The following is a 16,161-nucleotide window of genomic DNA, read 5'->3' as shown; positions in this document are numbered from 1 at the left end:
CCCACAGCCAGGCCGAACTCCGGAGATAAATCACAGACTGGGGACTTAATCTCAAATTCGAATTTCAGTCACTTTGAATCTCACAGCATGGGACTTAGGCAAACAGTGGCAACTCTGTCATGCCCCCTCTCATGAGTCTGGTACAGTTATATGTATTCATTCATCACTTCCTCTACTTACCATACTCATGCTGAAAACTCCAGTCCATAAGAACCTCCTGTGTTCAAATTAACAAAAACCCCAAGGAAGCTAAAATGTGCACAGATGCAGACCAGAGCCTGGCTATGGAGGAAATGGAGAACTACCTAAGGTACCAGTACACCAAACCATGCAACTGGTATAATATGGACACAGGTTTTCTGGGTAAAAGAAGGAAAGGTGAGAGGAGGCAGGGAAGGAGGGACAGAGAGAAGAGGGGAAGAAAGAAAGGAAGGGAGGGAGGGAAGAAGGGAGGGAGGGAATGAGGGAGGGAGGAAGGAAGGAAGGAAAGAAGGAAGGAAGGAAGGAAAGAAGGAAGGAAGGAAGGAAGAGAGGGAGGGAGGGAGGGAGGACAGGGGAAGGGAGAGAGGTCAAGCTATGACAAAGGTGGGACTTTCTCAACACCAAAAGAAAAATTTAGAGACAGAAGATGACTCATCAGGTGAAGATGAGTCTGATGACCTGATTTCAAACCTCAGGATCCATGTATTAGAAGGAGTGAACCAGCCTGTCACCCTTTGCTGTCCTTTGACCTTAGTACATGTACTATAGCACATACATGAGTGAGCGTGTGTGTGTGTGTGTGTGTGTGTGTGTGTGTGTGTGTGTGTCTGACATGCACTCATACATATATAATATATAAGTAATGTCTAAATAGTAAATAAATTTCAAAAACCTCAATGCTTGCTTTGGGTTTTAAAAGGATCCCGTTAGGTATTGGAATTAAAAAAATGAATTAATTTTTTTAAAACATAGGAATGGGGAAAAATCCAGTTAGTTTGTAGTGAGGTCGTGAATTTTTTTCTGCCTTCTGTCAAGCCTTTTCCAAAACACAGCAAGCCTGAGAATCCCTAGAACTCAGTGGTTCAGACTGGAAGAGACCAGATTAGACTTTTGTTAGCATGAGACATCTTTGGCAGTGAAAAAGCCGTTTCTAATCTTGCTAAGACAGCAGATCATGAGGTCTGGCTGTGCCAAACTCAGACATGTCTTACCTCTTATGCAAACAGCAAAATTCAAATACTTCCTGCTAGTGCTAGGGCAGTCATGCAAGGGCACACACATGCTGTGTTCATGCTTTGTGCAATGATGGGTGAGTGGTTTTCTGACATTATAGTGGTGAATAAGAAGAAAGCGTTGAGCAGAAACTGCACTTCACATTTGGAGCTTAGATTTTCTTTTCGAGGTCAGTGATAGGAGCCCAGCTCCCACTTCGCAGAGCAGTCAAATGATCCACTTCACTGTGTTGCCAAGCTGCTAAGCTAAGTTTGGTAGTAGATGTTTGAGAGTCCACTTTACCCAGAACAAGGGATTGCAAGCAGAAGTTTCTGTCCCACCAGCAGCTCCCAAATAAACACATGGAGGCTTATATTAATTATAAATGTTTGGCCAATAGCTTAGATTTGTTACTAACTAGCTCTTACAACCTACATTAACCCTTATTTCTTATCTAAGTCCTGCTATGCAGCTCAGTGCTTGCTACCTCAATTTGTGCACACCCTGCTTCCTCTGAGTCTGGCTGTCAACTCCTCTGACTCTGCCCCTCTTTCTCCTAGCATTCTGTTTGTCTTTCTCACCTAACCTAGTAAGCTATTGGCCAGTCAACTTCTTTATGAAACTAATCACAGCACCGTATATTCATATATTCCACAAGGGGTCTTCCCCAACATGCTCATGGAAGCCAAGTGGGAGTCTGATTCCTTTCCTGGTAGCAATTAGTCAGGGCCATTGTCCCTGCCTCTACAGGTAGAGTGTAACAGAAAGCCATCTAAAACAGGCTGACTGCAGCCACATCCTCATCACACAGTATACAATGCCCAGTTTCCAACTGAGAATTCATTGATGTATGAAGAACTGAAAATCTCAACACAGAAGAGACGAGAACTAGCTGCGCATGCTCAGCTGACTGAGTGAGACCGCCAGGGCAATGGCTTCTGTGCATGGCTGAGGCGATGTCTTTATTAGATTCTGGTCTCGCCCAGAATGTGGGCAGCACCTTGACGCAGGCTGGGGTCCTGGACTGAATGAAAGTGGAAGGGAGGTGAGAAGTCATCACCTCTCTCAGAAGCTATTGCTCCATTGTAAATTACAAACCTCTGGGTTTGATTCTCAGCACTGAAAGAGAGAAGTATGGCGTGAGGGGCGGGGGGAGATAAAGAAATGACAATAAAACATGAATAAAAATGTTGCCCTGGATTTTGAGCAGGAAATGGCTACTGCTGCATCCTCCTCCTCCTCCTTGGAGAAGAGCTATAAGCTGCCTGATGGGCAGGTGATCACCATCGGCAAAGAGCACTTCCGGTGTCCAGAGGCGGTTTTCCAGCCCTCCTTCCTGGGAAAGGAGTCCTGTGGCATCCATGAGACCACCTTCAACTCCATCATGAAGTGTGACGTGGACATCCGTAAGGACCTGTATGCCAACACAGTGCTGTCTGGTGGCACCACCATGTACCCAGGCATTGCTGACAGGCTGCAGAAGGAGATCACAGCCCTGGCTCTCAGCACATTGAAGATTAAGATCATTGCTCCCCCTGAGCGCAAGTACTCAGTCTGGATTGGCGGCTCCATTCTGGCCTCGCTGTCCACCTTCCAGCAGATGTAGATCAGCAAGCAGGAGTATGACGAGTCAGGCCCCTCCGTCATGCACCACAAATGCTTCTAGATGAACTGAGAGGTGCCAGGCATCTGCTGCATGAGCTGATTCTGAAGTGTCGATTTGCTCTGGCAAATGTGCACACCTCATGCTAGCCTCGTGAAACTGGAATAAGCCTTTGAAAAGAAATTTGTCCTTGAAGCTTGTACCCAATACCAGCACTGGATCGTAGAACTTGTTGCTGATTTTTGACCTTGTATTCAAGTTAACTGTTCCCTTGGTATATGTGTAATACCCCGTGCATGTCTTGATTTAGTCCTTAGTCATGTGGCTTGGTTACTTGGTGGCTGGGGAGAGCACGCTGTGGAAGAGAAATCCCCAGCCTGGTGGATCTGTGTGTGTACCGTGCAGCAATCTGTGCAGGGTATTAGCCGACAGCTGACTTCCAGGATTTCTCGAGCCTGGCAAGGATTCTTGAACCAGTTACCACTTCCGTCTTGCTGGTCTAACAGGGTGGGAAAATCCGAGCCTTAGGACCCAGCTTCCGTTCTGGTGTTTTCCCTCCTGACCGCCGTGGGTTGTTACTTGCCTTGAGTTGGGGACGTTTGCATTGATACCTGTAAATGTATTCATCCTTTTAATTTATGCAAGGCTTTTTGTACTCAATTCTTTAAGAAATGACAGATTTTGGTTTTCTACTGTTCAGTGAGAACATTGGGCCCCAGCAACATTGTGTAACGGAAAATGAAAGTGCTGCAGTAAAAAAAAAAAAAAAAAAAAAAAAAAAAACATTAATTTTTACTCCATGGAGACTTGTTTTTTAAAAAAATGAAAAGACAAACTACAGAGTAGAAGTTATTTGAAAATTGTATCTCATAAAAACAAAATGATTAATTGCTACAGAATATTTTTTTGTTTTTTTTCGAGACAGGGTTTCTCTGTGGCTTTGGGCTTTGGAGGCTGTCCTGGAACTCGCTTGGTAGTCCAGGCTGGTCTCGAACTCACAGAGATCCACCTGCATCTGCCTCCTGAGTGCTGGGATTAAAGGCGTGCGCCACCAAATTCTCAAAATGGCATAATCCCAAAGAAAGCAGACAGGTAGGAAGGGGACAAAGACCATGAAGAGGCATTTTGCTGAAGGAGTCACACAGATGTCCACAGAGACCTGGACAGATGAGCAACATCATTAGCACAGGAATCCAATGAGAACACATGCCCTTGCGGTGCTCTGTGACTTTATAGTGGCGAAAGGAAAACACAGTATCAGCACCCAGCAGCTTCTGGGGAAGACAGACTGCGTCACTCCTGCACTGCTAGTGAAGCAACCATTGAAAAAAGTTTCAAAGGGTTTTGTTGTTGTTGTCTTTGCTTAAAAACAAGAAACTAAACATTCAACCAATAACTGGCTTTCCAGGCATTTTTTCAGAGAAATGCTTAGGTTCATATGGAGACTTGTACATAACTTTTATGGCAGATTTAGTCATGATAAATAGCCCCAAGTGGAAGTAGCTCAGATGTCTTTCAACAGTCAGATGATTAAATGAACTGTGGTGCTTCATGCCATAGAGTACTATCCAATATATCACTTATGTGCACAACAACCCTGGGATGCCCCCAGAGAACCACGCTGAGTGAGAAAAGCCAACACAGAGTGACATGCTGTATGATTCCACATGTGTAACACACTGAAAAGTATAGAAACAGACACAAGATTAGTGATTCTCTGGGTGTTAAAGAAGGGGATGGTAAGGGAAGCTGTGGTGGTTTGAAAGAAAATGCCCCCAAAGGAAGTGGCACTCATAGAAGGTATGGCTTTGTTGGAGTAGGTGTGGTCTTGTTGGAGGAAGTGTGTCACTGTGGGGTGAGCTTTGAGGACTCCTATGCTCAAGCTACCCTCGTGTCTGCCTGCATGCTGTCACGTCCTGCCATGATGACAATGGATTAAACCTCTGAAACTGTAAGCTACCCAATTCCTTTACAAGAGTTGCCCTGGTCATGGTGTCTCTTCACAGCAATGGAAACCCTAACTAAGACAGAAGTAGAACAGTTATACACAACAGCGTAAGGGACTGTGCTCTGACAGAAGGGTGCTGCCTTAGCTATTGGTATCTACACAAAGGCTACGAGATTCCCCTGTGGAAGTGCCAGCCAGGAGCAAATGTGTAGAGGAAGTACTAAAGCCCTTCTGGCCCTTCACTTTCTCAGTGGCCAGGTGAGAAGGGAGTCCGAAGAGCGCTGTCAGAGGTCTGTGTGCTGTGCTATGATCCATCACCACCTGCTGGCCTTGCCCCCTGAAGGCCCAGGAGAGCTGCTTAAGTGAGTCACTTGGAGAGCTCACTGTGTCCCCTACAGGAAATGGCTCACAGAGGTCTGCAGGAGGCAAGCAGACATTTGAGGACAGGAGCTCCCCAAACTCTTCAGGGCATGTGACATGACATCTGAGGACTATGGGGCAAGGGCTGCCAGGCATTATCAGATTCTGTCTGGTGGGCAGCCCAGAGAACAGAACTGGCAAAGGAGAGGCTGAAGGGTGGGTGGGTGAGCAGGTGAGCAGCAGCAACCAGGCAGCTAGAGCCACAGTGGAGGGCCCTGTGGTTATGGAAAGGATCTCAATGAATCCAGGAAAGAACTCTGTGCTGTAGGTGATCATACGCCATGTATGGTAGGAAAGACAGCCACTGTAAACAGTAACCAAGGACAGAAAACAGGAAGCCAAGTTACAGCATCCCTGCCCCTCCCCTCTCCTCCAGAGCTCTACCCCTGGAGGGTTCAGAATGAAGGCAGCTGGATAGAAAGCTAAGCCCCACTATTTCAGGGACGAGACTGTTTTCAGGCCTTGGAGGAGAAGTCAGAAGAAGGTTCACTGTTGAAAGAATCCAGGACTGTGATATCATATGGGAGTGAACCTTTCTGAACACTCAACCAAGGCGGTGGGACATAACAAGCTGTGATGCAGTCTTTCGTCAATGTGACATAAGCTAGAATCGCTTGGGAAGAGGAAACTACAACTGAGAAAAATGCCTCCATCGGATCGGCCTGTAAGCAGGTCTGTGAGGGCATTTTCTTGATTAATGATTGATGTGGGAGGGCCCAGCCCACTGTGGGTGCTGCCCTGGACAGGTAATCCTGTGTTGTGTAAGAAAGCAAGCTGAGCAAGCCATGGAGAACAAGCCAGTAAATAGAGAACACTCCTCCGTGGCCTCTGCTTCAGTTCCTGCCTCCAGGCTCCTACCTTGGATTCTTGTCCTGATTTCCCCATTTTGATGGACTGTAAGCTATATGATAAACTAAGCCCTTCCTCCCTGAGTTAACTATTGGTCAATGGTTTATCATAGAGAAACAGGGAAGCAAACCAGGATGCACCTCACTACCAGAGAGTAGGCTATCACTGTGACTCATCCAACTGTATTGCTTTGGGAAGAATGGTGGAAGTATCTGGAATTTGGGGCTGGAAAAGCCGTTACGTTCCCAGAGATGAATATGCTGTTATGGGATCCTAGAAGATAAGAATGCAGAAAGAGTGCAGACGATGGAGGACTGGCTTTTGAAGCTTCAGAGGAAGGCAATGGCTCAATCAGCACCGTTTGTGCTATGTATTTGAGGGGCGGGGGAAAGTCTGTGGTTTCTGACCAGCTGGATCTGAGAAATCAGCTGTGATTACAAAGAGACCAGATCTACTAAAGTAAAATTTGGTTTTACTGGGGCAATCGATGATTCCCCAGTAGCTGGGGTCGAGAGAACAGTGTAGTTAATAAGAGACCAGTATCACTGAGGCGAAATCTTTTGTGAGTACTTCCTGTCTGTCAGCACATAGAAGCTGTGGTCCAGAAGGCATCAAGACTGTAAATCAAGATGTCAGACAAACTTCGTATAAAAATCTCCCACATGGTACTGGCTTTGAATGTAATAAAGGGGCCATGGAGAGAAGCTGAGGCTTGGCACCATGTGAAGTCAAGAGAGGCCACTTGTGAAGGTACAACTTCGGTTGCAATGGAGACCCCAGCGCACTGGGGATGCCAGGACCATGGGACAACCACCAAGGACAGCAGCAGGTATGAAGTGGAGTTGGTCTGAGCAACAGAGAAGCAAACCAATGTTGGAGCCGAGCATGACATTAAATCTAAGTATTCTGGGGCCAGGGAACCAGCTCAGCAGGTAAAAGCACTTCCCTCCCAATCCCAGTGACCTGACTTTGATCCCTGGGACCTGCATTAAAAGCCTGATTCAATGGCACACATATGCAAACCCTGCATTCCTGCTGGAGTAGGAATGAGAGACAGAGACATATACCTCTGGAAGCTCACAAATCATCTACCCTGGAGGACAAAGCCCAGCAAAATTATTGCTAAGAGAGAGCCTGCATCAAGGAGAAAAGCAAAAACCTACTCCTGAAGTTATCCTCTGATATCCACAGTGTGTGCATACTCACACACTTTTTATAAAAAAAATGGCTGACACTTCCCAGGCCTGAATAGGGAGAGGACAGAGATGGCTCCCTCCCAGACCTCTTGGTCTGGTGGGGGATGGAGGGCACCATCAACCATGAGCCTCTGGCACCGGCCTCCCAGCATGTGAGAGAAGAAAAGCCACAGCTCAGTGCCACTTCTTGAGGTTGGGGTTGGCAGGACTCAACCAAGCTCCACCTGTGACTCAACCAGGAGCCCTGATGCCAGGTGGTCGGGCACCATTATGGTGAGCGAGTTCAGGATGGGAAAATGGAAGCGAGAGAGCAGCAGAATGGTTCATGGGCTGGGGAGAGAGGCAGACCTGAAGAGGCAGTGTTGGTAAGGAGCAGCAGGATAAGGACGGCCTGCTAGCCACAGAAGTCCAAGGTGATGTCCATGCCTGAGCTATTGCCAAGGGACAGGTCTTGGTCCAAGACCCTGAAGCCACCAAAGGGAACTGTGCTGATGTCTTTGGTTCTTTTTTCCACGGAGGACCTCCAGAGGCCTGTAGTCTGGGCTGCAACTTGGGGCCATGTTGGTATCTGAGGCTTGAGAGCTGACCCCGGAGTCACAAGATCTGGCCCCGGGGTCACGAGAGTGAGACGAGACAACAGGCCCTGCTTCTCACCAGCTACAGCACACAGGGTACAGGCCCTGCAACCTTCCCCGGGCAAAACAATAGAGCTGGCCCTGGTGGTGTGAGTGCTGGTGAATCAGATCTGAGGACCCGAAAACAGGAGTACACTCCTTACTGCATGCTGCTTGGGTGGGCTAGGTGTAGCAGCGCTGGAGAACTTGCCAGTGAAGAAGAGGGAAAGCAGACAGACGGACAGACCCAGATACCACCCAGGCCCAGAACCAGGGCTATGAGTTGGCCAGCCCTCCATCCCCTGAGTCTGTGAACTGTTGGAGCATGTGAAGGGGATTAACCTACAGATCTAAACCAGCAGGATCTCCGTGACACAGGACAACAGCAGGATAGCCAAGAGGAGCCCCAGTGAGAGCCTATTACCCATGGTACAGCAAAAGCCAGAGGCCTCCAGCCAGACCAGTAACTGGTCAAGATGAAGGGACTAAGGGGTAAACTGTGACTCGGTGGGGCCACACTACAGCTTCCACAGTTGACTCATCTTCCATTTTTTGCTTCGTGTTCTTTGTTGTTTTGGTTTGTGGGTTTTCTTTTAAATGTTGTTTTGTTGGGGGGGGTGCAAGGGTAGAGGCAGATGCAAGGGGGATGGAAGATAAGTGGAATGATAATGCATGGTGTGAAATCTATAAAGTATCAGTAACAGTTTTGTAAGACAGCCAGATAAGAACTCTAAGTACCCACAAGTCATAGATCACAAACCCATGAGCTATGCTGTTGATTGGGCTGTGGGAAAGCTCACAGATCTGGGGGTTTCAGGATAGATCTGGACACTGACATGCAGGGAGCAAACTCCAATTCTGTGTTCATCCTCAAGCAGTGAAGGGAAGGCAGTGAAGAGGGCTCCTGCTTCCTGGGGGATGAAGTAGACCTCTGCAGAGAAGCTGACTTCAAAGTGGAATCAGAGTTTGCTAATGAAGAAAGGAGCAAACTGTGTATCAGGAAAAGACGGATGTGCACAGAGGCATGGGAAAATCCATTAGTTCCAAGTTCAATGTGTCCATAGTCCAGGTTACCACAGGAGAGAGCAGGCTGGAGAGGAGGTAGATAGTAAGCATGCAGAAGCACTGTGTGTGTGTGTGTGTGTGTGTAATCTTTTTATGTATGTGTTTGTGTCAGTGTGTATTTGTATGTATGTGTATATATGTATTCCTCTTTGAGTGTGTGTTTATGTAAGAGTGTGTGTGCTGTGTGAGGGTGTGTCTGTGTGCCTGTGTATGTGTGACTGTGTGTGTGTGTGCTGTGTGAGAGTATGCATGCATGTGCGTGTGTCCTTGTGAGGTGTATAACAGGGAAGTAGACAAATGAGTTGGGAACGTCTCTGAGCTTCAGGGATTCTACCAACTAACAGGAGAATCATAGCCTAGAAGACAAGACCTGGAAAAGCTAGTTATGAAGCTTGCCATTCCCAAGCCCAAGACAACAGCTTGTGACTACTGTAAGATGAATCTGGGCTGCTCACAAAGCCCGGGGCTGAAAGTCTTGGTTCCCGCCCTGGTGTACTGGGAGGTAGCGAATGCTTTAAAAGTATGCACATAGTAGGACATCTTCACTGGGAATGTGTCCTTAAAGGGAACTGTTAGACACCAGTTTTTTCTCTCCCTTTCATTCTCTAGCCTTGAGGTCAGTAGCTCTGACCTACCTCAAATTCCCACCTTGATGAGCTACGCCATCGCAGACACAAAAGCAGTGGAAGTCACACAGTCACGGGATGATACCACCAAAACTAAGAGCCACAGCAAAGCTTTTTGCTTTACATGTTGATTACCTTAAATATTTGTCACAGCAACAAAGTGCTGGCTAGGAGTACCCCCAAACTACTCAACTGTGCAGTGAGGTGAATGTGTGTTTATGGATTCTACCTCAGTTAAAGAAACAACAAAGGCCTACCCTAAGATGCCTCGAGATGGTAAAAAGAAGGAAATAGACAGTAACGACATTTTAAACAATGCAATGGTCTTACAAGACAAAGCTCAGGGAGCTAAAGATGCTCCAAGAACTGCCATTCAGCTCCAGGCTCTCTTCTGTTTCCCATGCCCACAAGCTGGGGTGTCTGTTTAGCAGCTGTAGAATGGGCAGATCTCAGGGAATTCTCTTTAGGCCTGATGCTCACTCCCTCGCACTGAACGTTAGTGATTTCTTTCCTTTCTCTTGAAATCCAATGAAATTAATAGACCTCTTCATTGACTGCAGAGATGAGGGTGTATAAGTAATACTTTACTTGTCTATCATATGTCAGGAACTACACAGGCCTATTTATTTATTTTGAAGTTTTTGAGACAGGGCCTCATGCTATTCAGGCTATCCTAGAGCTACCCTGAGTGAGAGAGAAAAGTTGGGTGTATACAGCTTCCTTCTGTAGCCACCTCCACACGGTCAGGCATTCCCTGTCCCAGGCCATGAGATAAAGCTTGACAGCATCAGCGGGTCAGAGATGAGGCAGTGTGCTCTCACATGGATGGCAGGAACTTCACTTTGCAGCCACTTGGGTCTTCTCAGAGCTCACAGAGGCAGAGTGGACACGTGGGGAAAACCCAGGCCTCCGGGTTGATTCCTTTCCACTGGGTAGTTTGATCCCCTCCTCGCTCCCTATGAGGTCAGCAGAACTGGTGCTTTGACCTTGTTTTACAAAAAGAGTTACAGTGAATAGTTCAAGCCCACAGCCACAGTTCAGAACCAGGCTTTAAATCCCTGTCTTGTGACGGCAGGATGAGTGTTGCTTCTGTGTGCCTCTTCATCAACCCGGGCCTCCGCTAGGTTGTCCCTCATTTGTTAATCTGAAAGAAACCATTACCCTTTCTATCTCTACACATCCCCACATCCCCTTCTGAGCCTCCATCTCCAACAGAAAACGCATCCCATCTACCCTCTACCCTCTTAAATACTTCAAGTGTGCAGCTCCGCAACTCCAGTTACCTCACTCGGCTGCGCCCCTGCACACTCCACTTTAATCATTTAATGAATTTAAATTTAAAAAAACATGCAAAATGTGGGCTTCAGAGGCTGCCATTTTTTTTTCACAAAACAAATGGAAAGAGTTGTTTTGTGATATTCATAAGGCAAAACTCCTGCTCCCATTTGTCTTTTCTGTCCCCACTTCAGCCTCACTGGGCCAGGGCCTGCTTTGTCCCTTCCGGACGCTGCTGCTGTCAGGGTTTTTGTACTGTGAGCAGAGCCTGAAAGAAGCGCTTGAAGAGGCAGACATGTTTGTCCATTAAAGTCTCCAGTTCATGGTCTGTGTGCCTGAGTCAGGACTGAAACTCATACCAGAAAGTTTTGTGGAGGATGACTTCTTACCTCACAGTGACCAGAAAGTGGAGACAAGAAGGGGCCAGGAACTGAATTAACCAGTGTGACATGTTTTCCTGTGCTTCTCCCAGTGGCGCTACAAGTCCATCAACGAATGACACCTGTTTGGGATATGCTAACCCCTAGATCAAAACATTTCATGTTTCCCCACTTTGCACAGAAGAAAGCCTGCGCCTTATAGGTTAATAAACTTAAAACTTTATTTGGTGATTCCAGTGTGCGACATGCCTCTGGTCCATCATCTACTCCCAAGTCCCTTCTCTTTCCTTTCTTCATGAAAGCTAGAAAAGCTACAAACTCACTTTCAGAGTCTTTCTTGAGACTACAAATGGTTTCAGCAAATGTTTTAATAACCCTTATAAAAAGAACAGAAGCAACCAGACATCTGTCTATCTGAGCCAAATATGCAATGTCAGGGACTGTACAATGATTTTGCTCCCGTGAAGCAAAAAACATGAAAACAGGGCACCATTTTAATAACATTTCCAAACCATAAATAACCTTTCCAAACAGTTCCACCAGTTGGGGATCAAGTATTTAAACAAAGTTGCTTATGGGCCATTCTTAGTCACACCATGCTGAGGTGGATCTTTTGGGGTAATGTGACTCTGTCTTTGGATAATTTCTGGTCCTGTAAGTAACTTCACCCATATTACTGTAAGTACTCCCAACAAAATTCATTAGTTCACCACGTTGGATTTTGTGCTATCTGTGCTTTGGTCTGTCATCAGTTTTATATCTAGGGTGAGTAGACATTTGTTCACATCTCCAAAGGAATAGTGTCACACAAGGGTCGATGTCTGTAGGGCTTTGAATAAGAATGGCTCATATGTTTGCATGCTTGGTCTCTAGTTGAAAAACTCTTTGGACAGATAAGGAGTTGTGGCTTTGCTAGAGTAGGTATGTCTTTGTCGCAGGAAGTGTGTTGCTGAGGGTAGGCTTGGAGGTTTCAAAAGCACATTCCAGGCCCCATGTCTCTCCACTTGTGGATCAGGATTTAAAGCTCTCAGCTCCTGCTCCAGCATCATGCATGCTGCCTTGATGGCAGGACTAACCCTCTGAAACTGTAAGCAATCCCAATTAAATGTTTTCTTTTATAAGAGTTGCCATGATCAACAGTGACCATGAACAGTGACCAAGACAATATAAGTTTTTCAGAGACAACAAAGACATCATGATGATCTTTTTAAAACTTGGTCTCCATGAGATTCACTTCAGTTAACAAACACAGGAGCAATGGAAGCATAATTCACACAATAGAGTTTGGCTACCATTGTTAACAGATGTGCAGATTAATGAGTAAAAGTGAGAAAAAAATCTGAAGTGTGCACAGCCTCAAATAGTCTTCCCAAACCACCCCAGGGGAAATGGACCTTAGGGAAACTTGCAGATATTCCTAGATTAAGATGCTATTGCTCCTGCAACTATTACAGAAACACAGTGGCACACAACACATGTAACATGTATCATTTTTCTAATTTGGAGGTCCAAAGTGGAGAAGAAGAGGAAGAGGATGAAAATAGATTTTTCTTCTCTTTCTAGTTTTTCTACTGTAAAAAATCCAAAGGATATTCATTTAGTAAGCCTGCCATATATAAAACAGGGGAAAAACATTACTTGTATTCATTTGCTGAACAAGGTTTAAAGCACAACTTTAAATACAGCATGTATAATAGCACTAGAATATTTCCCAATGCCCAGAAATAAACTTAATAAGTGATGTGAGAAATCTAAATGGTAATTGGATGAAACTACCAACAGTCTAAGTGGGCTGAGGAATATGTCATGTTTGTGTGATGCTTAAACATCTGGCCTCAGCATCCATCTATATCCTAAAAACTGAAGGACCCAAAAGAGATTTTATATGTTAAGTCATTTGTTCACTATGCCAAGTTAAAATGGAGATTTATATTTTAAAAAAATACCTACTCATTGAAACTAACAGTAAACTTGTTTCATATTATCCTGGATAATATGTAAGAAATGGACATCTTTTTTAAAAGTGGTTGACTTCATTGCATTTGACATAATGCAGACCCCTAAGGACGATGGGTCCTTCTTAGCCCAACCACACCAGGCAAGCCTTCTCCACCCTCCTCTTGAAACAGGCTTGCTTCTTGTATGTTGGGTCCACTTCAGGTAGTTAGCTACCTTCAAAGGGTCAGCCCCTATCTGAATTATCTGGCTGCTCCTGAATTTAGAGCCACTTAGCCAGGAGCAGTCCCGTGAGCAGGTCTGATCTTCCTCCATTTGGTCAGCTTGGTTTCTGATGGGAAAAGGTAAATCTGTGATGCTTTTGATACTAACCCACTTTAGTTAGCAGAAGTGGGTAAAAAGTGAATGCCTCTAGTCTTGTCCAGATTACCTGAAGAGGCAGCCAGCCCACTGCACACCATTTGCCTCTGTAGGGCTGACACTGGGAAAGGAGAAGCCACACACTTCTCAGTTCTCACTGCTATCCAACACTAGTTGTACAAAGCCTATTGCCTGTATGAGCCCTTACTCTGGGATGCCAATAATCTTTCATAGGTCAACAAATCCAGACACAGAGACATCCAGTCCCTTACCCAAAACTTGATACTGAGATGCACTGCAGAACATCTTGCTTGAAGCCTCCAGGTACATACCTCCCAGCTACTGTCACAAAATAGGTAGTCAGAGGCTCTAAGAGCCTTACCCTCATGGGAGAATCCAGCTCCAGCTACAATCACATCCAAAAAAGAAAAATAATAATTCCTTAAAAATAATTTATGGGCTCAGGAAATGGCTCAGTGAGTAGATATGGTAGCTCTGCAAGCACCCAAGCCTGCATTCAAATCTCTAGCACCCACATAGAAAAGTCAGGCATGGCTTCATGCGCATGGAAGCCCAGCTTTGCAGGGCCAAAGAATGGTAGATCCTGGGACCTCCCTGATCAGCCAGTCTACCTGAAATAACAAACTTCCATTTCAGTGAGAGACCCTATCTCAAGGCAGTAACATAGAAAGTAATTAAGGAAGACAGCAACATCTACATGGATACTTTCTACATGCAAGTGAGAACACACTCATACATACAACATACGTGTAGATGAAGATACTTAGGAACTTGTACTGATTATGACTCCAAATACAATGCCTGTAACTCAACCATTCTATCTCTAGGACTATAGCTTGGAGAGACTAGAGACACATATACATGTGTTCACAAGGTACATACTGGGACACACCTATCCTAGTGAAAAGCACCTTTGTGTCCAACGGTAAAAAGCAGATACATTATAAATGCAGTTGTCATATACATATTTGCTATGGAGGCATCTGGAGTGCTCACCCACGCTACCCCACATCTGATCTCTATGAGGCTGCAACATGCTTGAGAGCAGGTGATCTATTGTGGGAAGAAAAAAATACATGTCACAAAACTAGCTGTAACTGAATCAAATTAAAACATGGAATTCATGTTAGTAATCTGAAGAATTTTCCAAATTCTTTCCATAACAATCCTCTATTACTTTTTTACAAGCCTGTCTAAAAATAAATAATACATAGTCAGGGTGTCGGCCCATGTCTGCAGACTGTGTGATCCCGCAGTGTCAGGCCTCCTCAGGAGGAGGGGCCACTAATAAACAAATAGGAGAGTGAGGAGAGCTGGTGCCATGGCCAGCGAGCCAATGACCCCTGGAGCTGACCAGGAGAACCCTGGGCAAGTGAGGCGATTAGAGACCCACCCACTGCTCTGAAGTTCTCCCACTGCTCTGGGTCAACAGGGAAGGCTCCGGTCACACTGGCCAGCACTGAAAACAGTGACAAAGGCACACTCAGAATAAGACCAAAGGTCTTAGTCCAGCATCCACTGTCTGGATCTTTTGGACTACTTGACTGCTTTCCATGGCTCCACAGCGCTTCCCTGGAGAAAGGCCATTTTCCTCTAGCTTTTTCCTTGCACTGACGATTATTTCCATTCTGCTGAGCACATTGTAGTTTTTCTTCCGAATCTTCTACTCCCAAAATATCTGTTCATCTTCCTAAGCCAAAAGGTGTTAGTGAGCTGCCTGGTGAGGGCTTAATACCCCCGCTATGCGCTCAGTTAACTGCCAGGAAGAGCAGCCATAATATGTACCGCTTATTTAGTAGTTATTAGCTGTTTACAGATATTGCATCCATTTAATCCTGATAGTTTGTCTTGGAAAGACAGCATTACCTGTTCCGTGTAAGAAAGATAAGAGATCCAAGATTTCATTAAGTTAAGCAACTCTTCCAAAGTCAATAACAACAGGAAGCTAGTTCAAAACCAGGAGCACTTTGACATCCATGACTCCCCACATCAGGGAGGGTGGCCAGGCAGGCAGATCATCTATGTTTCTCAGGTGGGGAAGCTGAGTGTGGCTTCTGGGAAGTGGGGGTAACGGTCTGAGAATCCAGGGCTCCTGGATTCTCCTAGATGTAGCTTTTCACAGCTACTGGAGTCTGCATTCAGACCATCTTAATGGTCTGGATCCTCTGTGCTCTTATGTATCTTTCTGAACTCGGTGGATGGAGCTTCAGTCACCCGTGGATGGTATGTCAGACACGGTCTTCATGGTTTCAGAGAGTCCTTGTGAAAAGCAGCCGCCAGGAGTCAGGTCTAAACAGATCAGAAGGTGAATTTCAAGGAGAAATGAGCAGTCTTGTTCATCCCCCTCCCACCCACCTATCCCACACTTCTGACCAGAGCCTGTGTTGTGGACTCCTGGGCAGACAGTCCTGGGCTTCATCTCCCCCTCCACTCTGTACAAGCGTGTTGGCTTCAGTGCTTACCCTTGTTAAGTTGCAGCTAATCTCTCGGGAGAGGCATGAAGTAGAGTCATTTGCCTGGCTCCCCTTGTTCCCAGACTGAGGTCTCTGTTGCCATTCAGTTCAGTCCATGAACTCAGCTAGGTCCTGAGTCCTGCCCAAGGCCATGGCAGGAGGAAGATCCTTTTACCAAAAGCAAAGCTTCTGCTGGAGGAG

The 16,161-nt window shown here is 45.9% G+C and overlaps 1 protein-coding gene across 1 annotated transcript; it reads left to right on the top strand.

The window, feature by feature from the left end:
• Window positions 1-2,389: 2,389 nt before the first annotated feature.
• LOC101842364 (actin, muscle) lies at window positions 2,390-2,830 on the top strand. The gene has a single exon (XM_005078501.4). It carries the CDS (start codon window positions 2,408-2,410, stop codon window positions 2,798-2,800), a length of 393 nt encoding a protein of 130 aa, XP_005078558.2. The 5' UTR covers window positions 2,390-2,407; the 3' UTR covers window positions 2,801-2,830.
• Window positions 2,831-16,161: the final 13,331 nt, after the last annotated feature.

The sequence above is a fragment of the Mesocricetus auratus genome, unplaced genomic scaffold, assembly GCF_017639785.1.
Source record: "Mesocricetus auratus isolate SY011 unplaced genomic scaffold, BCM_Maur_2.0 Super-Scaffold_100022, whole genome shotgun sequence".
Lineage (NCBI taxonomy): Eukaryota > Metazoa > Chordata > Mammalia > Rodentia > Cricetidae > Mesocricetus > Mesocricetus auratus.
The sequence above is the reverse complement of the archived record's forward strand: the minus strand, read 5'-3'. Positions and strand labels throughout refer to the sequence as shown.

Coding starts and splice junctions, on each gene's coding strand:
- LOC101842364 (XM_005078501.4), top strand. CDS start 2,408: ATGGCTACTGCTGCATCCTCCTCCTCCTCCTTGGAGAAGAGCTATAAG.